The 26,040-nt window shown below is 46.3% G+C and overlaps 1 protein-coding gene across 3 annotated transcripts in view; it reads right to left on the bottom strand.

The window, feature by feature from the left end:
* Positions 1 to 26,040, bottom strand: part of LOC146182200 (tetratricopeptide repeat protein 39B-like) — a 124,685-nt gene that overhangs the window by 5,650 nt on the left and 92,995 nt on the right. For all 3 annotated transcript variants that reach the window (XM_084577228.1, XM_084577227.1, XM_084577229.1), the window contains 12 exons: positions 15,357 to 15,391; positions 11,037 to 11,156; positions 10,861 to 10,936; positions 9,872 to 9,995; positions 8,390 to 8,522; positions 5,357 to 5,456; positions 5,121 to 5,186; positions 4,276 to 4,387; positions 3,126 to 3,193; positions 2,926 to 2,985; positions 1,460 to 1,551; positions 812 to 973 (listed from right to left, as the gene is read on the bottom strand). In XM_084577228.1, coding sequence (XP_084433354.1) covers positions 812 to 973; positions 1,460 to 1,551; positions 2,926 to 2,985; positions 3,126 to 3,193; positions 4,276 to 4,387; positions 5,121 to 5,186; positions 5,357 to 5,456; positions 8,390 to 8,522; positions 9,872 to 9,995; positions 10,861 to 10,936; positions 11,037 to 11,156; positions 15,357 to 15,391 — 1,148 coding nt within the window. The remainder of the gene's footprint in view (positions 1 to 811; positions 974 to 1,459; positions 1,552 to 2,925; positions 2,986 to 3,125; positions 3,194 to 4,275; positions 4,388 to 5,120; positions 5,187 to 5,356; positions 5,457 to 8,389; positions 8,523 to 9,871; positions 9,996 to 10,860; positions 10,937 to 11,036; positions 11,157 to 15,356; positions 15,392 to 26,040) is intronic.

Genomic DNA, 26,040 nt, shown 5'->3' with positions numbered 1-26,040 from the left:
CTTACATCTGCAAATTCTTAATTAGTTTGAGCGTTGGCGAAAACAGTATGTGCGTGCATTTAAAAGTTACATACTGCATTTTTTAATGTGTTACATCAGCTTGCGTTCATACAGCTGGTAGCTGGAAATACAAGTAAATGATAAATTTCATTTTGAAGGAAAATTGATTAGCGAAGTTGACCTTGGACCGTAGTCAGTGCCGCGGATCCCGGCCTGACTTTTGTTGTAGTAATCACGTGAAAACCTGCGGATTGAACCTTATATGCCAAAGTTGCGGTGAACCTCACAGTGGGGAAAGGGAGCTGCGAATTTCGGTCATCAGTTGACGCTCACTAACATCGCACACTATGCTTGTCTGTTAAATGCGAGGTCGGCGTGGCTGAAAAAAAAAAAAAACAATGTTGCTCCATCCTGAGCCGCACAACATTTATAATAACAGAGTAGCGCTACAGGTAATTGCAATATTCATTAAATAAAACATCAAGGTGGGAGCAAGGTCTTTGTACCGCTCGACCGCGATTATCCTACGCTGCAATATTTTGTGTATCCGGCTTTTGCACTAAATTTACTTCCTTCACGCACTTTCGGTTTCGTCGAGTAGTGGGGCACATTGGTATATTGTCAGTGCCTTCGATGCGCACCACAAATATAAAAAAATAAATGCACAGGCATTTCATACCAAGCCAGAAAAACCTTTCAAAAATGGATGCGTGGGAGCTGTGAGGCAGCCGCGATCATCCAGTTGCCCGCCATATTGTATGCCTGGTGGCGCCCTCTATAGGCCGTGAAACACGCGAATATGCAGCCCTACCTGAGCAGGTTAGCAATCTCTTCCATGAGTTCAGTGTTGCCTTCTTTGTACTTGGCATAGAGGCAGGAGGCCTGGATGTAGACATAGGTGGCCTTCGACCACCGGCAACCCTTGCGCAAGATGTCCGCTGTTTCGATGGCTCGGTCCCAGTCACACCTAAAGCTGTTTGCAGTTTTGTTCACAGAAGAGTTAGTACAACTGCTCCATTATCATGTGTTCCACAAAGACGTGAGATGCGACTGACTCACTGACATATTCCCCTTAGTAACCAGCGAAAAACATGTAGACTACTTTATTGAGTTTACAAGGTATAAGAGTTCTGTAGTCCGGTCCAATACACAGAGGCCAAACTTAACAAGATGTATGCTTAGCCGCAAGACATTAATATGCCGAGTGTATCGCACAGCTCTATTTCGCACCTGCATAAACATCGAGAACTTTAGATGACATAAACATTTCATTCACCACATGGTGGACTTGCTTGATTTATAACTGAATATAGAAATTGCTTTCTTGAACACCATGGCAAAAAAAAGAAATCAGTATATACCGAATTCCATAATAAAGCACTTTTTACCAGCCCCTGCCATATGTGATCATTTCAAAATAGTGTGAAATTTTCATAGTCACAGAACACATAACACTTACCAATGACACCACAGCAACTCCCAGTAGCAAATATAATGGAATGGAATCCACTCATTTTGTGCTTCAATAGCTTCATAATACTGGTTTATCGCCTGCAAAGAAAAGACGACCATTAGATCTTGACATAAGGCTCTTCAGCAATACACCTACAGCTCAGGTAATAAACACTCCAGTATGGTACTTATGACTAACCACAAAATTCAAGGCTGCATGGACCATCTCATATACTGCATAGACAACTGTGTACGCTGTGACTTTGCAGCTCTTTCTGGAATCGTGTCACAGCTAGCAGCGATTTCTTTGTTTGAGTAACTTTACGCTGTGTCAGCTTTACAAATGAGTTTTCAGTGTAAAAAAAAAAGTTATGCGATCACCCGCTTTTTCAAGTACTCATTTAAAGGAACATAGCAACTTTTTGTTGCATTCTTCTTCTTGTTATTGATGCACGAGACATTACTGTACATGGATCACTTTTGCCTACAACTGTTAAATGATTTATAATCAAATTTCTTTTCTCATGAAATTTCATCACCAGTTAGGTCATCATGGTCATATTTGGCGTCATCGTGACGTCAGTTCCTGTTATTAGATATGGCCGGAGATGATTTCCGGAGAATGTGACGTCACACAGTTCCTGTGGCTATATCGTTGTCTGCATTATTTCAACGCAATTTCGACATTTCTTACTACAGGGTCTTGAATATTTGGGGGCTGGGATTTAAAAAGTTCCTATGCAAAATCTACTGCCCCATTCGAGCTGAAATAACTTTCACAAAGTAGCAAAATATCGTCTACGTTATCTGATAAGTGATCAACATCGGTACTTGCCTAGATTTTCCGAAATCGAGAAAAAGACTGCTCTCGGCGGCGTGCACAATTTTCGCAGAAGAGTGTCGAAAAGCTATTTTAACATGATGCGTCATCTGTCGGGTAGCGAGGCAAGCGCGCCAACGTAGACGATATTTTGCTACTTTGTGAACGTTATTTCAGCTGGAATGGGGTAGTAGATTTTGCATAGGAATTTTTTAAATCCCAGCCCCCAATTATTCAAGACCCTGTATGATTAATTAACTAATTATTCTACAGTCATCAAACTTGGCTTCTAGGTTAATTTTTTCTTGTCTATTTGATGCAACCGTTCTTTTTCTCCTATCTTTATTAGTTCCCACTTAACAAAACTGTTACGGAATGCCGGAAGGATGGAGACACAATCGTGGCCGCGAGCATGAGCCAATTAAAGGCATTCGCCTTAAAAAGTATTCGTTGGTGTTCTGCATTGCACACCTGACCTCATGACTTCTCTAAGTCTTGCATAAATGCATTTGTGCAAGAGCAAATTTCTTTCAAGAGGATTTCAGACAGTGCCTGAAAGTGCTAGGATCAGTGAGTTTGTGCTCAGTGTAAACCTGGTGTGATAATATTAGTTTTTATAAGAATGTCCGTGAAAACTGAACAAAGTGACTTACATTTTCTATCTGGCCTTTGACCTGGTGCATCCTTGCATTGAAAAACAAGCTGAGTACACCCTGAAAGGAAAGTAACTTTATCAAGAAGGGGCCATCACAGTCATTCGGCACAAAAGTACAAATTCAGAATCAAATAATCCTCTGGTCAAACTTGTTCGGGTAAACCAAAAGAAAGAAGCAATTAGTTGTGCCCAACTCACCTTTGGATATTTATGTAGAAGTCCTTTCACTAGCCTCTCTGACAGTTCGAGATCTCCATCACCAAGTCCTGCAATGGAACACATGAACAATAAGCCTTGCTTGCCAAAGGACTATAAAACTTTCATTTGTGAGCCGCACACAGATAAGGCACATTTCTGTTATTCAAAGAGCACAGATATGAAAGAGACAAAAACATTTACTGTAACTAGCTGCCTCAATTTCCTTCTGTTCTGTAAAGATCAAGCCGAGTACTAAGTGCGAGTACAGCTCAACCCAGATAAATGGAACCCAGATATTTCAAATAACTGGTTGTACCAGACATACAGAATTATACAGAAAATAATCAAACATCTACTACTGCTACTTGTTCCATCACATCAAACTGTGTGGTGTTACCCTGCCAAGTGGCATTAATTCCCCAAACAATATTCTTTGACCAGTTTTCATGTTTAGAGACACATCAGCCTTAGGCACAAGCTGTTAAGGTTGCAGCCATGGAACCGTGTAATGAAGTGAGCGTGGGTCTACTTGAGGGTGGCACTTGGTCTCTTGTACTCATTTTGATCAACTCTTTTGCCGTGCATTAAAGCCAACTTGACCAATGGCTACCAGCAGCCCTTGCCTCCTATGGCCTTGCTGCTGAAAGCCTCACCTTCACTGGATCTTAATTTTAATGATGAATTATTGTACTTATAGTGTTCTGGTAATGGTACCTCTAGGGTACTTATAGTGTGATTATAGGGCACTTACCATCTTATGATGTCAGCTTCCACACAGATGCGGAACAGGTTAGATTCTCCTAACTAGTGGTGCTCCGCTAGTATGTCAGCAGGTGGCCTGTTGCTGAAGTGAGCCACTAACATGACTGCATTGTATTCTTACTTTGAGGTTACACATAAGCTTATACATTGTTATTTTCATACATCAAATTCTCAATATATCGAACCACTTAGAGATCCCCTATGAGTTCAGTATATATCTTGGTTCAAACCCAAGGTTCAACTGCACAAGCTTTCTATACTGTTAGTGTATAATTTGCGCAACATTTATTGCTTTTCACATGCTTTGACAGCATAAATTACTGCAATGTGTCCCCCACAACGTGATGGTCTTAACTATGCTGTATACACAAACACATGTGATTCTCACCTAGGATGTAGAGGACAAACGTGTGATATGCCACAAGCACAATACTGCACAAAGGCCCACGGAGGTAGTCTTGCATCATGCAGCCTTCTTCTAGTTCTCGCAACCCCAGCACCTGTGATGTAATATTTTTGAGCGACAACTGTGAAGTCTTACAAAATGTAGGGTCAATAAGGTGATTTTTTTTACAATTGCAGTTATTCCCACAATAATGTGCTTTATGCAACCCAATGTTAATGGTTTCTTGATAAGCCCAATGCCAACTGTAATATGCTAGAACATGCTTAAAATCATTCCAAATGGTTCCAACTGTGTTTCACTTTGTAACTCTTAGATACTAAGCTGACCTACAGCAAATAAAAAGATATGAAGATATAAAGACAAAAAAAAAATTTAAGTGTTGCAATAATGAAGTGTGAAACTATAATTCTTTATGGTTAGTTTTTTTTTTTTGGCATATGCTCCAATTGTCAACATTGAAATATTTTTTTTTTTTTTATTTTTCAAAATTGGTCTGAACATTTGGCACAGGTAACAAACATTTCAAGGCAAATTTTTTGAATGGTTATTGACATGTGTCCCCTTCTTTTTTTAATCCTTGCCACAATATTACAGACATAGTTTATCTTGTGTATATTCTAAAATATAAGGCTCATAGCAACACAGTAAGCTCTATTTTCTCCCAGTAAGTATTGCCACTGACTTTGAACACTTTTTAGGATTGGCTATCTAATAAATGATTCGAAAAACATGTAGTCCTAGACCTACTTGATCCACTAAAGTACAGCGATCAAACTTTGTTGGTCATTTAGGCTGCAGTACACTTTGTTACGGGTAAAAAAACCCACCTTGTTTCCGGAGAATCCTATGAACTCCAAGAGCTTCAAGATCCGTGTTGGGAGTTGAGATATCAGCTGGAATCAAATGATAAAATGCAGCTTTACCTTCCTGTCCTCCACACCTGTGCCTCATCACCAAACCAATTCTAACATTGTTGATAATGCCAATAATATGGTGATAGCAGCTGCAGAATTCATGCCACTTCCACGATTTCTGTAAAATTAACAGAGAAACCGTATCTCACCAAGTTAAATGCTCCGACGCCCAGGTGAACACCGCTTTCGAAGTGTTCCTTCTCTTTTGAACTCTCCCAGTTCCTTGTTGCCAGCATTTGCATGCATTCTCTGCAAAAATAGAAGCAAGTTCATATTTATACCCAACTGTCCGAATCTAAGCTACAACCAGCTTTTCTCGCTCTTAAGGCAATGAGCAACAGTGGCTTGCATGAACGGTTGTCATGCTTAAACCTCTTTTCCAGCCCCTGAAGGAGGAGGAGGAGGAAGATGAGGAGGAAAGGCAGGGAGGTTAACCGCAGCCCCTGAAGCTACTATACAAATAAACCCTGTAGAACAGAACAGGTCTCATTTACTTTGTTCAAACAGCATGGAGCTGCATAGCTAATAAATATTAGTTTTCGCATCCTCCGTAATTTTGGTTGCGAGGTTAAATGATCCGAAATGGTGCCTTTTTATTCAACTGAGAAAGCGCATATCATCATATTGCTGCGTTAAGCCCCAACTCCAAACACACACGCGTCATGCGCTGCCGCGCCAACGTCGTCGCGCGCGTCAGCCGAAGCCGGTCTGCGCATGCGCAAGGCACCTGACGCGAGCATCGAGAGCGCTGACGCTCTGATCTGTCCCTGCCAGATATTTGCCGCGTGATCGAGCGCGCTACACCCATAGGAAACTAGAGAGGGGTTTACAACGATAGGAAGGGACCGTGGCTGTCCCCTACGTTTTTCTTCTTGTCCTGAAGTCCACTTAGCTCCCCCTGCTCCTTTTCTTCGCAGACTGGGTGCCTTTCAGCTCTCTCCTGCTCTTTTCTTCACTGTTTGCAATTTTCGCAGTCAGCGCAAGAGGGTGAGGGAGCTAGTATCAGGCACATGAAGAGGCATTCCCTTTTTGCGACGCCTGCCGTGACGTGACGCCGGCGTTGGCATCGCGGCGCGTAGAAAGTGCTTTGGAGCCCCCCTTTAGATGCATCTGCGCTCGCACGGTGAAGTGATCTGCGCTCGCACGTACGGTACTAGCTGAAGCAAGCCAATTTGTGCTGTAATGCTGCAAGCCAAACAAATTCGTCCCTGTAAAATTTCGAAAGTCTGTGGCATTTATAATTATGTGCTAATGCTCCGCGAGGATACCGGAGAAACACGCCCGTAGTGTAGCGACGCCCAACTAAGCGAAAGTGATGTTAAAGAAAATCAAATTTCCAGGCCGCTCCGAAAATTTAATGAGGCGTGCATGGGAATTGCAGGTTGAGCACGCACGAAAATAGCTGGGCACAAGAAGTGCCAACGGCCGAGGAGGCCGTTCCCCGACCACCGCAGAACCCCAAGCGTGCTTTCCCGCACTATCAGGCTTAGTGCGGAGAAGCCGCACTGCCACGTCAAGTGCGCGAGCGGTTTCTGTTTACAGCATTTACAATTCAAGAAACGCAGTTTTCCTCCAGAAATGGCCACTCCCGGCACCCATTTTGACTGTGCCGCCCTTGTAAGCTGAATATTTGAACGGCGCACGTTCTTGTAGGGGCGTTAAGAAGAATTTGTATCATGTAGTGAAATGCACATATTTTTGTTCTGTCTGTCTGTCTGTCTGTCTGTCTGTCTGTCTCTGTGTGTGTGTGTGTGTGTGTGTGTGTGTGTGTGTGTGTGTGTGTGTGTGTGTGTGTGTGTGTGTGTGTGTGTGTGTGTGTGTGTGTGTGTGTGTGTGTGTGTGTGTGTGTGTGTGTGTGTGTGTGTGTGTGTGTGTGTGTGTGTGTGTGTGTGTGTGTGTGTGTGTGTGTGTGTGTGTGTGTGTGTGTGTGTGTGTGTGTGTGTGTGTGTGTGTGTGTGTGTGTGTGTGTGTGTGTGTGTGTGTGTGTGTGTGTGTGTGTGTGTGTGTGTGTGTGTGTGTGTGTGTGTGTGTGTGTGTGTGTGTGTGTGTGTGTGTGTGTGTGTGTGTGTGTGTGTGTGTGTGTGTGTGTGTGTGTGTGTGTGTGTGTGTGTGTGTGTGTGTGTGTGTGTGTGTGTGTGTGTGTGTGTGTGTGTGTGTGTGTGTGTGTGTGTGTGTGTGTGTGTGTGTGTGTGTGTGTGTGTGTGTGTGTGTGTGTGTGTGTGTGTGTGTGTGTGTGTGTGTGTGTGTGTGTGTGTGTGTGTGTGTGTGTGTGTGTGCGTGCGCGCGCGCGCGCGCGCGCGCGCGTGTGTGCGTAGAATAAGTTCCGAAGGTCACCGTTCTAATTTTTCCCCGAACTCCAGAGTTCCTCTTTCTTATTCAATAATCTCGGAATCAGGAGATATCTGGTGGTGCTGGCGACCTAAGTGGGAATTCTATATACAGTGTTGACTTGCAAAGCTCGCAATACCCCGAGTTATTTATTGATTGTGCAACGCATCCGCAGGGCCGTTTTATGCATTTCTTTTTTTTTTTTTTTGATAGAGAGAACATAGCGTGACCCGTCACCGTGACCCGTCACCGTGACCCGTCACCCGTCAGAAGCGCCCGGTACACCGCTACAGTGTACCGGGCGCTTCTCTTTCCGCGGTACTAAACATGCCGCACGGGACTATACCCTGGCTGACACGTGTTATGCTAAATGTCTCTAATGCTATTTCTACCCAATTCTAGTATTCAGCTCGCCCTGAGAAACGTTATATTGTTTGGCTTGGCGCTAAAAAAACCGCGATACTTTGATGCCGGAAATGACGTAGCTGACTAGTTTGGAAACGCGGAAAGTATAAATGCTGGTGAAAATTTTCAAAGCGCCTTTTGAGAATTAAAAAGAAAAAAGCGCAGGATACGCTAATGAGAGCTTCATGAAAATTAACTTAGCGCTTCAGAAGTAAAGTCGCGTCGTGTAATTATCTTAACTGGACACTGCTGCATGGGACTTATTTTTGACAGCTTCCCAACTTCCCTTCACAAATACTCGTGTGTGTGCTTGCTCAGCGCGTCCACTTGCACGCACTTAGCCGCTTTCTCACGTCTCTGTTTTTAACGCGCTGTGAAGAAGCACAAATGCTTAGCGTATCTGAACAGTGCATAAAAACGTAGTGACAAGAGGTAGGGAGGTGGCTCACTTGTAGGACTGGTAACAAGACCGGATCTTGAGTCCGCCCTTGATAAAGGTCACCAGGCTCTGGTCTTCGACGAAGGTCAGAATGGCGTTCTCCAGAAGGCACTCGGCGTAGCACAGCTCGGCGTGGATCTCCTCTGAAAACGTCACCAGAGAGCGCAAGCTCGTCTTGTGCACAACTCTTTCATCACACCCCTGTTAAAGATGCCCGTAGCTATCATCATCATCATCATCATCATCATCATCATCATCATCAGCCTGATTATACCCACTGCAGGGCGAAGGCCTCTCCCATATTTCTCCACTTAACCCGGTAAGTGGAGAAATATGGGAGAGGCCCGTAGCTATGCTGTAAGGTTAATACGCACCAATATGCTGAACTCTGACTGGCGTAAAACTCGGTAGGTTAGCAGATTGTCGCGACGTCAGTAACATTCAGACATGCTCCTAATACGCCGCTCAAACCAGGGCTGTCGTGGAAGAATGCAGGTTCGTTTAATTACACGTTTTCTAAGCAACCCTGGGGCAGTTCATCTGAATGCCCCAAGTGGCGTGACACTGCGGGATATATGTCCTTTTTTTTTTTTACGTAATACGGATACAAGAACAAATTGGCAGGCATAAAGCGTGCCAAAATATTTCTCTGCACCTGTTACTGTTTGTGCAAAAAACAAAACAAAAACGAGCAACAAATATCCGACAGCAGGGTGTCATCAACTGTCTCCCCTGCTCTCACGCTTTGCGTTTTCTGCGCATTGCGTCTAATGTGGCTGCTAGCACCGCTGGATCATCGCGCCTTTTTCCGCATCGGCGTCTTGCTCTTTCCGCAGTCCATGTCGCCTCAGCAGCTGTCGCAGTTCAGCACGCTGGGCTGTCACAACTTCTTTACGGGGACTCGGGGAGCATCCATCGCAAAGAAAAGCTCGGGTTCGAGGATCGCCACATAGATGGCTCTATCCTCCTCGCACTTTTCCTCACACGGAACATCAGCTTGAGCGCTTTCGTCAGATAATGCTGAAGAAAAAAGCAGCTTTTTTTTTTCTCAAGGGACCCCCAGGTGTCGATCGGTGCTTGGACCTACTACAGCGGGACGACGCGGGATATGGCATATGAGAGGTTCAATACGCATTAATGGGATTAACCGCGGCGTCCTCAGAATCCGTCGACGCCTGAGGGACTGAAGGGCATCCTGTGAGGGCATCTGTCGCTGTTTCTTTTTTTCTTTTTCTCTCGAGTTGTATAAGGCTATAGTTGACTTCCACTCCACCAGCGGCGCTGGGGTGGCGGTTTTTGGATTTACACGGACGGCTTGCCATTAATGGACCCTGTGGAATGCATACGCAGGGGTTCCATGTAGCCGCGTATGGGACATATAGAAGCAACATATGGGGCTAATAGAAGCGATGGATACATGCAGCCCTTGCAGCAGGTATAATCGTAGTGCCCTGACGTGTCGTTCGGACACCCGCATGTGCATATAACTCACGCATTGTGTAGGTGTTGTAGTCCGGCCGGAGCAGCATCCGAGCCACGGCCGAAGTCCTGCGGCGCATCCGGTTGCAGACGTCCACGCCCTGCCGGATGGCCTCCTGTGCACTCTTGATGTCACTCTGCACACAGCACACAGCGGGGGTTACACGTGTCCGTGAGCGGCAATAATAGCTAAAGATACAGAGCAACGCGGTCAGATATGGTGTACATCTGCATGCCCCTCGCGCAGCACAGTGCACTTGTTTCCTTCGCGCACAGCATGATTTGCGTGTCGTTTGCGAAAGAGTTACGCTTTTTTAGTGGCGTAGTGTAGTCCTAACTTAATTACTACGCATTTACTCGCCTCTCAGTTGGAGACATCCTGGTGTACTCTTGCAGACCTTATTGTTTGGTCAGTTTTAGAGCGTTAGCTCTACCGCGTTCATTTGAGAGTCTCGCGTTATGACTGGATCGATCCTTGATTTGGATGTAACGAACACGTGACCTCGGTTATAGCGAAGATGCATGCGTACTAACTCGGGTTGCTCTTTTTTGAAGTGAGAAAGTGGAATAAGAACTAACATTCCAGCGCTTTCGGATACTTAGTCAGGCACGCTAGCCTAGGTGTCCTACGAAAAAGTATGTGATCTCGGATATACCGAACGCGCAACCTCGGTTATAACGAAGTTTCATGCCACGTGACTTCGGATATAACGAATGTGTGACCTCGCGGTAATAAAGAAGATGCATGTATCTTCTTCAGTACCCAGGTCAGCTAACGCTCAATATTCATGTGCGGCAGCGTGTAACTGCTCACTTTTTATTATTATTATTATTTCCAATCTGTTACTCAACTCCTGTCTCACTCGCAATTTCTAATTCCTTTTTTTCGTTCCTGATTTCTTTTCCGAGACGCCATTTTCACTTTGTCAGACACTCAAGCTCAGATGCTTAGCTTGGATTGCCTCAAGAACAGCGCGGAGATGAGGGGTAAGGGCGGCTTACCATGTCTATGGTGAGAACAGCTTGCATGAACATGATGGTAGACTGCCCCAGGGCATGGTACATGCTTTCGTGGGCTCTGCGTTGAGGATTGAAGAGAGGGCAAATGAAAAATCCGTGCAAGAGACAAGCGCCGAAGAGGAAGAGGAGAAAGAGGAGAGCAGGAGCTAGGAACTCACCTGGGCTTCATGCGCTTAAGCGCCTCGCCGAACTGGTTGCTCAGCAGCAGGTCCAGGGCGTGCGTCGCCTCCTCGGCCTCCAGCTCCACGTTGAGGCTGTCCGCCGACCGCGCCTCGATCCTGTAAGGTGCACAGTGCGTGTTAGTTGGCGACGGTTGTGTGTAAAGGAACCAGCCTAACCAAGACGAGCTAATCGAACAACTGAAACCCACCGCAGACCGGGCCGCATCGGAGAGTCCGATCGGTCGATGGATTGATCGCATTGAATCTTTCAATCGCTCAAAAAAGCCTAGCCAGCCAATAGCGAAGCAACGACAACAGTATGACTGATTTGTGACCAACATCGGCGGGCAACGACACGCTCGAGACCTCTTCAGGTGTTTAACACGGGAGTCCGCAAACGACGAAGGCGTTAAGTGTAGAAGCGAACTTAAAAATATGTTTCCATCGGTTAGCGTTGATTTACATTCTCCCTGCATTTTTATTTCTATTAAAGGAGCAACGCATTTCAATCCAAACAAGAATTTCGCCGAGGCGACCACACGCATAGTAGGCGCATTCCAAAACAATAAAACAGTCATTCATACCGACTGGCGCAAAATTTCGGGGTAGAGGTACCCTCGGCGGCATCGAGCTGGTGGCTTCTCCTTGTCTCTCGCGTAGATCCAGAGATAGCGGAAAAAAATCCAAACAGCATTCTGGACATATCCTTTTGCCGCCCCGTGAAGTCAAATGTAACTCTATCTTTTCTTATCTCTCTCTTCTCTCCTCCCGAGTAAATCGAACCATATAACTAATGATTTCAGCTGTTCACAACAGTCCTTGCGATGCGGCTTCTCGCCACGGCGACCAACTCCGTTCTCTCCTCTCGTCTTGACTGGCAGTGCCCTCAACACGCTCTCGGGCCTTGTTCCTCAACTCGAAGAAACGAAAATAAAATAAAAAAATACATGCATTCCTCGGGTACGATCCTCGATACTAGACGCCAGCTGAAGCCCCTCTATTGTTCGCTAGCACCTGGTCGTCAGAAAATGTCATGGAGGAGCTTCAACGTCAAGAAGCTGCCCTCACTCATAGCCTCGTGGAGACCCTTCCCTTCTTCTCTTGTAGCAACCTCCTCGGTTAGAACCTTCTCCCCCCTCTTTCTCCCTACTGGGCGGATGTCCAATGCACTCGCATGAAAAGAACGTGACCACGCTGACGGAACCATTGTGCAGGACCGAGAGAAATCCGTGGAAAAAAAAAAAAAAAAAGTTTTTACTTTAGTCACGGCACAGACAGAACACGCGGAGAAATGTTACTCGCTCATTCGAAATGCACGGTTTCGGTTCAGTGACCCGTAGAAACTCAGCCCGAGTCGCATCTTGATAAAGAACTGAGTGCGTTTGGAAACATCGTGTTTTGTTGCAAGAACTTGGTTGGCCTTAATTGCGACACTTATGTTCGCATATCCAACCAGACAGACGACAGTACTCCGTCAGATATATGTCGTAATGCTCTCAAGAGTAGAGCCTTCATTGTGTATGCGTGAATTTTAGTGTGTCATATGTAAATAGCGTATGTAAATAGCGTTTGTGAGATTTCGTTTTCGTGAAATGCAATGTGTCAAGACCAGGCAATGAGGAAGAAAAAAAATCCGGGGCGAGGCGCAGTTGGTAAAGCGCTGGACTGGGGATCCAAGGGATGGAGGTTCGATTCCCGGTGAAGGTAAGGTTTATTTATTTATTTTTAACTCTCGCCCTCGAAAGCGTGACACCGCTGTTAATTAATTAAATTAATTAATTTATAGGAAGGGAAAGGCGCGGTAGCTGTCTCACATGTTTTCTGTGGACACCACAACCGCGCCGTAAGGGAAGGGAGGAAGGTGGGAGTGAAGGTGGAAAGAGAGAAAGAGGAGCCGTAGTGGAGGGCTACGGAGTAATTTCGACCCCCTGGGGATCTTTAACGTGCGCTGACATCGCACAGCACACGGACGCCTCTTCGTTTCGCCTCCGTCGAAACGCAGCCGCCGAGGTCGGGTTCGAGCCCGGGTACTCAGGCACTGTAGTCGGGCGTCTTACCACTGCGCCACACCGGCGGGGCACACCGCTGTTACAAACTTCTGCTGACAACCTTTTGTCGACAATGAGGCATTAAAGGCTTTCGCCTTAAAAACACGGGTGCCCCCCCCCCCCCCCCCCCTTCCCCCTACCTCTCGGCCGCCAATGCCAACGAGTTCTCGCTGATTAGTGAGAGCTAGGGCGGTAAGCTTAGCTTTACTCACATTTGTTTTTAATGCGTAGCATTACTTGGTTCATGTGGTGTCGTATGCGTTTGTAGATAATGTGCTAAGACACTGGACTACTAAACAGGAGTTTACGGATTCGAACCAGACCGCATGCGGCTGCGTTTCGATAGACGCGAAAAGGATAGGCGTCCGTGTGCTGTGCGATGTCAGTGCACCTTAAAGATCCCCAGCAGGCCAAATTACTCCGCAGCCCTCCAATACAGAACTTTTCTCTTTCCACTTTCACTCCCACTTTTCTCCCTTCCTTCATGGCGCGGTTCAGGCGTCCACAGAACAAATATGACGATACTGCGGTTTTCCTTTCTTGTCAACAATTAACATTGCAATGCGCCTGCAGAGGCTGTGTAGCTAATGCTGATTATAACAGCCAAGAGTGTTATATCCTGGCTAGGTTATGACCAGTATATTGCATTGCAGTAATTGTGGGTCTTAAATAATTACCGGTAATTAGTTAATTGCGTTTATATGTCGCATTATGCTACATCATCACCATATATCATCGGATATATACGGCTTATTCCGGGTGTATAACTGCACTTGACTAATTGTAGGCCTTAGCTATGAATCGTTATATAGTCATTTATTATTAAAACTTGAACTTTACAAAAGGTCGTCATATATCGATCTTTAGATAGTTTGTGCCCAGTATAATTGCACTAGCCCGATTGCATGTCTTAATTGCCGTTACTAGTTACTTGTGATTAAAACTGGATTTTATGCTTCTGCATAAGCCATATATAGTTGTCTGGATACTAGCTAATTACTGTTAATTGTGATTAACACTCGAACTTTAAGCTACAAAACAAGTCACGTGTTTAAAAGGTTGCGACAAGTAGAATCCAAAATAAACCACGCAGAAACCGTGTAAGACCGAGCTAACACTTATCTAACTCGGTTGAAAAAAAAAGATCACTTACACGCACAGGTACGCACGCAGGCACACGCACACGCACAGGCACGCGCGTGTGCGTGTGCGTGTGTGTGTGTGTGTGTGTGTGCGTGCGTGCGTGCGTGCGTGCGCGCGTGATTAAAAGGGATTATCGCTTTCCAGCGCGCCCCAACTGCCAGTGCCCCGTAGAAATTTATAAATTCCCCCTAACTTAAATTCCTGGGGAGCCTCTGTATGTTCCTGTGTGCGTGCACAAGAGCGCACAACGCTTGCATCTACGCATGTCACTTGTACCTCTGCCATTAGAATGTGAAGCACGTACACCCCGTAAACATGTACAGTCACCATTAAAAAAAGAATGCCTCCTTCCCCGCCAAGCAACTGCCTCGTCGTGACTGTGCAGTGCTCGCAACAGTTGAAGCCCCTTTTTCGTCAGTGGTGCAGAACATATGCATAATATTACCAAAAGCAGAGCTGAGAGAGCAAGAACGGGGCCTAACTTATTATGCACGCTGCCTTTGAAGTGCAGAATTCTTTACAGTACGGAATAAACTGAAAAGCAGCATCGTCTTGTATGTGTCCAGTTTCTACCGTATTCAGCACGTCAAAAGCAGCAGCGCCGTATAAACCATGCCGGAAATAATAACAAACCGATATCCCGATCATATTGTGGTTTTTCTTTTGGACCCGAAAGTAATTAGCGCAGGAATAAACTCCAATAAAGCTACATCAGCAGGAAGTTAGGTGGGCGGATGAGGTTAAGTTCGCAGGGGTCAAGTGGATGCAGCTAGCACAGAACCGGGTTAATTGGAGAAATATGGGAGAGGCCTTCGCCCTGCAGTGGGTATAGTCAGGCTGATGATGATGATGAAAGCTACATCTGATCCAGTTAATTATCGACGTAATGTAAGCAAGCTAAATTCTGGCGCGTGTTGCAAGAACCAAAACATGACTCGCAAATTTTTCAGTAATAAACAATACCAGAAATTGAAAAAAACAACAACAAAAAACTGGGAATTCGAACGCTTCACGTTAAAAACACTGCGGAAATATTCAAAAGAAAAAAAAAAGAAGAAGCAGATGCCAACGTTTCGAAATGTTTGCACGCGATCGATATATGCACGTGCTCGCGATGGTGGCTCACCTTGGACTGGAGACGTCGAGTGCATCCTCGAAAACCTGCACAAAAGAAAAGCGACAGAAAACGTTAGACAACAGGTCCCGCAAGACAATACGCACATGCACGCACACTGATATCGAGCTATTTAACCATGTGCAGCACCATCACAGATAGCTAGGTACTGCTCTACTATCCACATTTTTTCATAATTCAGCTATTCACAATAACGAGAGTGCACCACCCGTTCGCTTTCGAAAATTAACGTACACTCATAAAACCTTTTCTGCATAGCGGGAAAAATTGCGAGTCTTCCGGATAAGAAGCACTAAAATTCAGGACCTGAGCTCCATTATTCGCATCATAAGTGGTGGTAGACACCAATATCAGTTGACGACAGAACGTGTAAAAGACAGCATCGCACATTAAACGCCGTACTTCATTATCAGACGTAAAAAAGGAGCCAGCTGGCAATCCCAGCAACAGCCATACGTAAACTAAAGCGATTACTTGCCGCAGAGCCTCCATGCTCAGTTTATTCTTAGCTACACGCTGTGTCCCCCGCGTCGCGCCGTGCAAAATGCTGCGAACTGCGAAGTGTGAAATACTACATACGAGGGAGGTAGATGGGGACGCGTACGGAGGGCGCGCTGGGAGGGAACGATAAATTGTGCGCACTAACACGAGGATCAAAAAAAAAAAGAATAAAAGAAAGAAAAGAAAAGGAAAAATACGTCCGTCCGTGCGCTTTGTGAGTGCCACGGGGGAAAGGAAAAACGAACAGGTGCGACTGCTCGCGATGGGGGTGGCTAGGGAGGCATGAGGGAGGGAAGCAGGTAGGTGTGACTTGATATCCGGTTTTGTCAGAGCTTTCACATGAGCCCGCTAGGTGCGGCGATTTGAGAAATATTCATTAAAATACTTTCCGCTCATTTCTGTTCATAAAGTGGATTGTTTTGGTCACTCCCAATGCGATAGCTACCATCTGCACTGGAAATCTCGGCGGCATTTTTTTTTTTATTCAGTATACCTTTAAAGTTGTGGCTCGGTATTTTAGACATGCGAATATTCAAGGGTCAAAGGTCTAGGGATCATCACTGCGGAGATACAGTAACTCAATACACATGTTACACGGTTAAGAGTTGTGACTTAGAAAAATGGCTAGATTAGACTTAGCAAAAGTGTCACAGTTGACATAGCAGACAAGCATTTTCTTTTCCTTTTGATCTAAGACAGCAGCGCGACAGGTCATCAATACAAAAGTAAAAAAAAAAAATTACGTTGCACTGCATCACTATAGTTTATAGTTTATGCACATTTGCCTGTGGCCCCACTGCTGTGATGAAGTGGTTACAGCGCTCGACTGCTGTGCCCAAGGATGCGGGGTCGAATCCAGGCCGCGGTGGCCGTTTCTCGATGGAGGCGAAAAGCAAAGTGCATGTTAACGAACCCCAGGTGGTCGACATTTCCGGAGCCCTCCACTACGGAACCTCTCACAGCCTGAGTCGCTCTGGAACGTTATAAACTTCATAAACTAAACTGAACCTTTGCTTCTGAAAAGCAAGATACCATTGTTCATAACCAAACGCGATTTTGTTTTTATGCACTGAAAGTAAGAAAATACGCTTTGATCTATCACTTTTCGCCGCCGGCTGGATGTCGGGGGAAAAAAGGAACAGCTGAGCGACCTAGACTACCGGAAAGAACTTTTGTTAAGAACCGCGCCCCTGACCGACTGACATGCGCCCACGGCCAAGAGTGCTAATCGATTGGGCCGCCCGACCCTTCCCTGGCCCTTCAAACGACTCCCGCTTCAAGTCACATGACACTTTGTGCACACTTCGTACAGGAGTCCTGGCCTTAAATCCACCCGGGGTGCAAGCTGAAGTTTACATGTATGAATGGATCAATGGATAAATTTATTTCACAAAATAGGCAGATTGGCGGACATTTTGCTTTTACGTTTCTTGGTCTTCTGGCTCATGACGTGGAGTCGGAACTCGCATATCAATTCAACTGCCGCATCCTTAAGAGAAAAGATGCATGCACTTTCATCGGAATGAAATCTTTTAGAAACATTTTTAAAGGCTAGAAAAGATCACAACTGGGACGTGTTTTGGCGCACGCTATTTTGACAGAAGGCAGCCAATTCTCAACCTGAAATCATCATTGCATTGAACGTTATTTTTCACCGTAACGGGTTCGAATAGACTGGCGGAAAATAAACAAAAATATTGCAGTTTATTAGTTCATTAGGCTGAAACGTGGAGGCTAACCAAGAGAGTTCTCTTTAAGTTGAGGACAACCCAGAGGGCTATGAACGAAAAATGGTAGGGGTAACATTAAGAGATAGGAAGCGTGCAGAGTGGGTCAGAGAAATAACTCAAGTTACCGACATTCTAGTGGAAATTAAGAAGAAGAAATTGGCATGGGAAGGACATGTAGTGCGAAGAGAGGATAACCGATGGTCGCTGAGGGTAACAAACTGGATTCCAAGGGAAGGAAAGCGTAGCAGGGGGCGGCAGAAAGTTAGGTGGGCGGATGAGGTTAAGACGTTCGCAGGGGTCAAGTGGATGCAGCTAGTACAGAACCGGGTTAATTGGAGAAATATGGGAGAGGCCTTCGCCCTGCAGTGGGTATAGTCAGGCTGATAATAATAATAATAATAATAATAATAATAATAATAATAATAATAATAATAATAATAATAATAATAATAATAATAATAATAATAATAATAATAATAATAATAATAATAATAATAATAATAATAATAATAATAATAATAATAGTTCATGATCCAGCAATTCTGCTCTGAATGAACACCGTTTTTTTTTCCTTTTTTTACTCTGAACACTTCAACTGGATAGAGTTGCCTTCAGCGCCCCTCATAAAAAGGTCGCATGTCGTCGTCCACGCCAGCGGGGTCTCTCTAAGAGGAGGACGAAAGGGAGGGGGGAGGGGCAACAGGCGGGCAATCATTGCATTAATTTCCGCAGCGATTAGCACCGAAAGTGAACCGCTCTGTTGCCCTGGCAAAGTCGACGATCGAAGAAACTCCCGCGAAGCTGCGCGGCGGCACCACCAAGTCAAGGCAACACCGTTTAGGATGGCGTTGGTCCAAGACGCCGGCCCTTATCGCGTCCAACGCAGCCAGTGGCAAGCACACGACCCTGAGATGCCATCACTTTTGCTGTCTTTTTTTTTTTTTATCCGCTTCTTTTATCACATGGCGAGAAGACCAACGTTGAACCGGCCTGCGCGGTTGCCGCTACCGTGAGCGACAGGCTAAATGTCAGCGCAGGTTAAAGAACCCAGGTGGTCGAAATTTCCGGAGTCCTCCACTACGGCGTCTCTCATAGCCTGAGTTGCTTTGGGACGTTAAACCCAACTAACCAAACCAAACCAATTGCACCTTCGACATTTCCGGGGACATGGTCAATCTTGTGGAACTCTTTATTGCTACATACTTTGTTGCGAAGTGGGCGATACAACCACCGCATAGGATTGGATTGTTCATTTTATCGCGAACATATACAATTACACACGCTTCTGCGAACAAAAAAAAAAAGGGGGGGGGGGGGGCTACAGTACAGCCTCCTATATACTATTTTCGTAGCTCAGGGCATTGACGGCAGGTGTCATTGTCCGGTACAGTAGACGTAACTGGACTGATGGTGACAAGAAAGACAATGATAAGCAAAAGCTCGCCGCAAATCCTCTCTCATACTTGAACCCAATTACGGCCTTCAGTGATCCATCCCCAAGCGGCGACGTCATGAGAACGAACGCTCCTCACGCGACCGTGGCCACTTCGTCTGCATGGCGTCTCAGAGTGGATGCCGCATGGATTGATGGTGCTGTCAAGACGAACATCATTGATGCGAAAGCACTCATACAGATGCCAAAGCCGAGCAAAGACCTTGGAACTCCTTGATTGGCACACCAGATCGTGACGTCACAGCCCATGTACTGGCGCGGGTAATTCAGAGTGACATAACCACCTGACCCTTTAACTTCACCATTTTTAATGCGAAATTACAACTTGACACGGTCAAACCCAACTAAAAATGTTGCGGCTGAATTGCTCATATTAAACAGTAAACTGCAGCATATATTTTTAATATTTTTAACGACAAGAGCAGATGCGACATGAACGTTCGCATGGACGGAGGCGCATACCAGCGTTTGCGTGCGTAACTGCAGGTTGATTTTCTATAGTATGCCTTATGGCAACTTTGCGAAAGAAAAAAAAAGAAAAAAGAAACTGCAGGCCGATCCTCTCAATGCCACGCTGCGCGGTTAGAGTGCGAAGTTCAAGTCTATTCGTCGCTTCTAATCCAAACATTGGTTTCCGACTGTAAGTATCGTTATCGCCCTTTGCGGCCCTAACATACATATTGCGGTTCTCGACGGCCCTAACGTATATCATTCTGTGATAACCACCAACATTGGATCATGCTCGCGTATGTGTGTCCTGCTTCACTCTGTCGTAGCAGTGAAATATAGGCAGCTTGACGATTACGGCTTTGGGTTGCTCAACTCGATCATGACATGCATGGAAGCGGGTTCAAACTCCAACCGTGGCGTCCGCGTTGCGACAGGTACGAGGACCCTTCACTAGGACGACCTCCTTTCTATCTCTTTTCTTTTACTCTATCTTTCACACATCCATCGTAGCGCGGTTGAGGTGTCAGCCCAGAGGTCAGATAGTTTTTCGATCACATTCCCTACCTGCAGGGACTCTATGATGCGCGCAAGTTCTCATATACACGACACACACCGGAGCTGCGTATAGAATGCCGACATTGTTGTAAGGTGAAGAAACTAAACTACACTCCCAAGAGAGGACAACAGGGATGAGTATTCATGCACCTGTTCGATCGGTGTGTTGTAGTATCCCATGCGATGATTTATCCCCTTATCTGAGGGAGTGCGCCCAGCACCTCACCCTGAATGTTCGCAACGTACAGGGCTAGATCGAACCCCTAAACTAACTCGCGCCGTGGACACGCCTTTGTCCTTGTGGGCTTTTGTGCGCGCCACCAGCGTCGACCTTCGCACGTGAATTTTCCTGCCCCAATTCCTGCCCTGATTGTAGTAAACTGATTCGGTCGATCAGTTTATTACCTCGCGCCTTCCTCTCTATCCGCTGTCCCTCGCCGGGGTGGCGCCGTGGTTACGACGCTCGACTATACTGTTCCCAAGGACGCGGGATCGAATCCCGGCCTCGGCGGCAGCTTTTCGATGGAGGCGAAAAGCAAGGCGCTCGTGTGCTGTGCGATGTCAGTGCACGTTAAAGAACCTCAGGTGGTCGAAATTTCCGGAGTCCTCCACGGCGTCTCTCATATAGCCTGAGTCGCTTTGGGATGTTAAACCCCACAAACCAAACCATCTCCATCCGCTGCGGACAAAACATGGCCAATGCCAACGGAGCATCTTACAGTACAGGTATCCAGATTCCTCTCAAAAACATCAGAGATGCTTTACTCTCTTGGACTGTATAGTTAAAAGACACAGTCAGATGGCAAAACTATGCCAACTTCCTGCCAGCAGAGCTTCGAGCTCCGGCGCGTGACATGGGACGCCAGCGAGGAGGTCGGTGGCCCTTCCTGACCCTCTGGGGCTGGTGTGTTCAGACATCAACGTACTATTGCAACGTGACCTTACGAACATTTAAACTTCGTTAGGCCTATTATGCCGAACTAAGCCTAACAGGCAAACACTAAGATGCGTTAAACCTGCATTTCACATAGGTTTATTCAGCGTTAATTAGACTAAGTTAGATTTAGCCTTGGTCATGGCACTCGTGGTCATTCATAGTATAGCCATGTATAACTCACCGGCTTGGCAATATCAAAGCTGCTATAAGCTTTGGCTCAGCTCCGCAGGTTTCTCCTCCACCTTGGTCAAAACCGTCTACACTAGCCACCCTCTGGTTCTTCCTATTGCAGATGGCAATGAATCAATTCATTTCTATTCATTTTCAACGTGCCCACTGAGACAGGTGGGAATTATTTCAATTCAATAGCCGCCTGCTCACCGTGGCAGGTCACTATTCAATAAGTAATTCAGATATTACAGTTGATGTTGTAGATCCCGAGGTAGAATGCAAAGCTAATCATATTATCGATTTCGTTGTAAAAATACTACACAAGTGAAAGAGTGCTCGATAAAGAGAGGGCAGAGACAACCAATATGAAAGAAAGCAACCAGTTCTGCAAAATGGAAGTGGAGAAGTATTACCGCAAAGTAAACAGAAACCGCGGAAACTATCTGGCGGTCTGACAGTGCAAATCAGCGGTATAATAGAACGTGTTATTTGCTGTTTCGCTCAAGATAGCTCTACGTGAAGACATGCTGCAGACGCTGCTTCGAGAATCCTATATACACCGCTCAAATGAGTCGCGCAACACCCCCTACGAGGAAATTCGTGTCTTCCTCGTGTACTATTGGCAGTATTTCTGCGGAACTGAAACGCTATACGCGAGCGTTCGCAGAAAGCGAGCAATAACCATACGCGTCGTGCCGGATCTCAACAGTTGGGTAAACACACGATGTCTGCCTAGTCGCGCGCGTATGTACACCTGTACGCGCCCCAGACGGCGGCGGTCGGGTCGATGAAAACCCGCTCGAGTGGCAAGCGCCCACGTGCTCGGAATCGACCGGGGCCCAGGAAGGCTAGATTAACCCGACAGCTGTGCGCGCGACAGGTCTAGTAAAGGTCACCAACACCAGATTACGCCAAACGCGGGACTCTGAGCAAAGTCCTGGCGCTCGCCGTGCCGTAACGAGGACGCGACGACAATGTACGGGCCTCTCTCAAGTGTATACCACGCAGAAGGGGGACAAAGCTTATAGAGCGTAGGTGCGTTTCCCGGAGCAAACAATGGGCTCTGCGAGAAATGGTCGGACAGAGAAGGCTCCCTGGGCGTTATATGAGAAGGCCAGAGTGAGTACACGCCAAGGAAGTAGGCCGGCAAAGACATGCTCGCTTTCGGAGCGAAAGCATTAACTTCATTCACGAAGTTTAATCGGTGCATCGCCAAACTGAACCAAGTCGACAGCACCTACACATTCGCAAACAGTCAGACGTGGTGAAGGAAAAGTGAATGCATTGACGTCTCGGCCGCGGGACCGGCTTTCGTTGGAAGAACACCGTGTTCTCAACGTGTTCTCGAACCGTATTCTCGAACGTGTTCTCAACGAAGCCCAAAGACAGCTTGGTTGCATCGGGGCTTTATATGCATGTTGTTTCTGGAAACTTGGGCAACCACGATCCCCCTCACGAGCATGCCTGTGACAGGTGACATGTCCGGGCACTAAGTGGGTGGCAGCTTCTGCGACGCCACCTGACTAAATTTACTTGCCTTTGTGTCTGCTTGCAATCAGCGTGTGTGTGACGTCATCAATGACGTCCTTGCGGCAGCCGTAGGAAGCTGAAATGCGCCGCGCCAAGCGGCGTGGACAGCAGCGGGCAAGAAGACAGAGACAACGCCCTTTACATCTGCCATCCATCAAGATAAACTACGCCAAACTAGTGATGTTATATTAGATTTAGCCGCGTTAAACATTTAGCTCTGCAATTCTTTTTACAGTTCAGTAGTTGCGGTGACGTCAAGGTGCAGGCGTTCTTGACATTAATTCACGGAGCAAAGGGTACTAAAACGCAGAATAGACGACAAGCGTGCGATCTCATACAGTGCAACAACCGCGTCATTTCGGCGTGATATATATTCATGAGCTTTGTAAGCCCAAGTGCACGCATTAACGGTTAACCTGCAGGTGTTCACATCGACGGATATAAAGAAAGACCACAGCATGCTCCTTCCTCGTCGTGCTACGTGCAAAAAAAAAAAGATAAATAAAAATAATAATAATGACTATGCGTCGTAGAAGAAGCGGGCAGCACGCCAACGGGGCGAAAGTGACCCCCGCGCGCGGCGGCGCGGTATCGACGTCCTGCCAGCCAGCTACAACTGCACTGAATATATCCTTGCAAAAACTGTTCTGTATACGACACTCTACAACCGCCTCGCCCGTGACACATGGCACGCCAACCGAGGTCGCTGCAAAGGCCAAGAGCGAAATAAGCGCGACAGAACAAAACAGCGCCCGCAGTCCAAGTTTTGCGCGGAAAATCGCGCGCCATTATGGAACGCATCTCCACGCAGCAGCCGCCACATAACGGCCGATTAGGCACGCGTTTCGCCCTCGGCTCATTTTCGCGCTCTGCATGGCTTTCTGTGTTTCCTCTTTCCTTCAGTGCGTTTTGCTCTCCTTCAATTCCCGGGGCTTCCAACGTTCTCTCCCTTTCTTCTTCCTCGTTTTCCCAAGCCGCTGCAAGAGTTGCCGTACGCGTATTGGCAATCGTGATAGTGAGAAATAAGAGCACCTGGCAACGAATCAAGCCACGACTGCTGTAAGATCCTGTAAGATCGACGGCCTCTCTTTAGAGGCAGTTGCGAGGCCGTTAGTCCAAAAGCGAGGTGACCCGACAGCCCTTCACTATACAGGGCCTCAAGCCTAACGATAGAAGCACGGCTTTGCGGCCGTACGTGGAAACTAAATCGCCTCTCGTGTTATATTCGCCTGAAGTCTTTAATTTCTGGAGTTTGTTTATGACCAGTTCCGTTATGAGCTCGTTCTGCGTTCGGACACCGTAACGGAACCCACAATCGTCTTTCGTGCGAGCAGCCGTGATTGATTGATTGATTGATTGATTGATTGATTGAATGTCCTTTATTGAATGGGAAGGCTCATGGCCATGGATGGGGATAAAGGGGAGTAGACATAATCTTCATTGTTTAGGTCGTCACTCGAATCGCATTGCTCTAGCCAGGCCACTAAGCGAGCCATGCTTGGCAAATATCATCTGTGTGTTAGCATCGGTTTCTAGAAGGGAACGGTAGTTCAGGCGGTAGGGTTTGCAGCCGTGACATCAGGTGAAATCTGAAGCAATAAGCACGGCTTTGCGGCATAGATAGTAAACTGGAAGTGATATCATATACGCAAGAAGTCTTGGAACTCATGGGGATTGTTTGAGGTGTGCAGTCAGGCGGCCCATCCCAGGCCGCAGGTATTCTGGTGTGGAGGAAGGCTATTGTACTCACCATTAATCTGCAACACTGTTCACGATGGTAAAAAAGCAACACGAGCAAGCGGCCAATGCTTTCACACATTTTTCGAGAAGCTGCTTGCCAAACGTATTAAGAACGTTTTGAAGAAATATGCAATTCTAAGCACTGGCCAACGTGGATTTCAGGAGTAAAGATCTACTACTATTGCAATCTTGTCTCTGTCCGAACTCGTTAATGACGCACACAACAGCAACTTTATAGCAACAGGCGTGTTCTTGGACATAAAAAAAGCTTTTGACACTGTGAACCATGACCTATCCAAAAACGTGAAAGACTTGGCTTTAGAGGTTTGGTGTTGCAGTTTCTGAGAAGTTATTTATGTGACCGTTCTTGATGACAATGTCTCAAATGTGCTAACGGCGCACGTGGGCATTCCGCAAGGCTCGGTTCTGGGACATGTTCCTTTTTCCCTATATGTGAACGACCTTTCTTTATATGCACAAAACTCACATGTCATTGTGTATGCGGACGACACGGCTATGGTAGTTACCGCCAAATCAATATTGTGCCTAACAAGGAGCTTCAATGCATTAAAACCTGGTTCCAATCTAACCGTCTATCGCCGAATACTAAAAAAATAAAAAAAAATAAAAAACGAAATATATTACTTTCAAATTGCCGCATACACCCACGTGCATATCACCCTGCAGCTTGCGTATTGGAGAAGGTGAGTTACAGCAGGTCGACACCATCTCATACTTAGAAGTGCTCTTGGATGAATATTTTTAACTGGCACCACCATATTGATTTCCTGTGTAAAAAGCTGTCATATAAAAGTTGTAAAAATCATGAGTGCAAGTTGATTACATACTTTCAACGTATCCGTCTTTGCCAAAAGTAACCAGGCTGCATGGTTTGCTTCTCGCTTGTATCATAAAGCCGACATGGATTCCCAGAGGACCACAACTTGTTAAGAAGGGAGGACAAGAGCTCATATTTACTTAGCACAGATATACAGCTTCAGAAGTGGTATGAATTCCTTGCTGTCCGAATGTAAAGCGGAACACGAAGTCTGGTTACTTTTGGCAAAGACAATACATTTGAGGCTTTCGGCAAAACCGCGGACTCGGCAATAACCCTGCACAAACAACTTCGCCAGCTCGTCAGGTGGCAAACACATCAGCAATGTCGGGCGAGCATCAACCTTCCGACGTACCAGCGCAGAACGTCAAAGACAGCGGGGATACGTTTCTTTGGGAGCGAAGTTTTCGTTACAGTGTTACTGCGCCAGTCGTTCAAGCATTTTGCCCCGGTTTCTGTTCCATTTCTGCACTGAGGAACCTACATACGCGGGCGCATGCGCGTCGACGCCCAGTGATGTTTTCTCGAAGGAAACTTTCTCTTTCGTGGTATGGGTTGGGGACGGGGGGACAAACTACTGCCCCTCATCTATTCAGTTTTGCGTCCTCCTGGGACGGGCGTCCAAAACAGGCACTCTCAAAGAGCCGAGCGCTCGTCTGCCACAAACATAGCGCAGCGAAAAAAAAAAAAAAAAAAAAAAAAAAACTCGAACGCATCATTAGAGACGACCATCATAGAGAGCGAGCAGCGTCAGTCGCCAATTGCACCTA

This window comes from Amblyomma maculatum, chromosome 8 (assembly GCF_055883805.1).
Source record: "Amblyomma maculatum isolate TAMU_Amacu chromosome 8, ASM5588380v1, whole genome shotgun sequence".
Classification (NCBI taxonomy): Eukaryota; Metazoa; Arthropoda; class Arachnida; order Ixodida; family Ixodidae; genus Amblyomma; species Amblyomma maculatum.
This window is presented reverse-complemented; position numbering and strand designations above follow the sequence as displayed.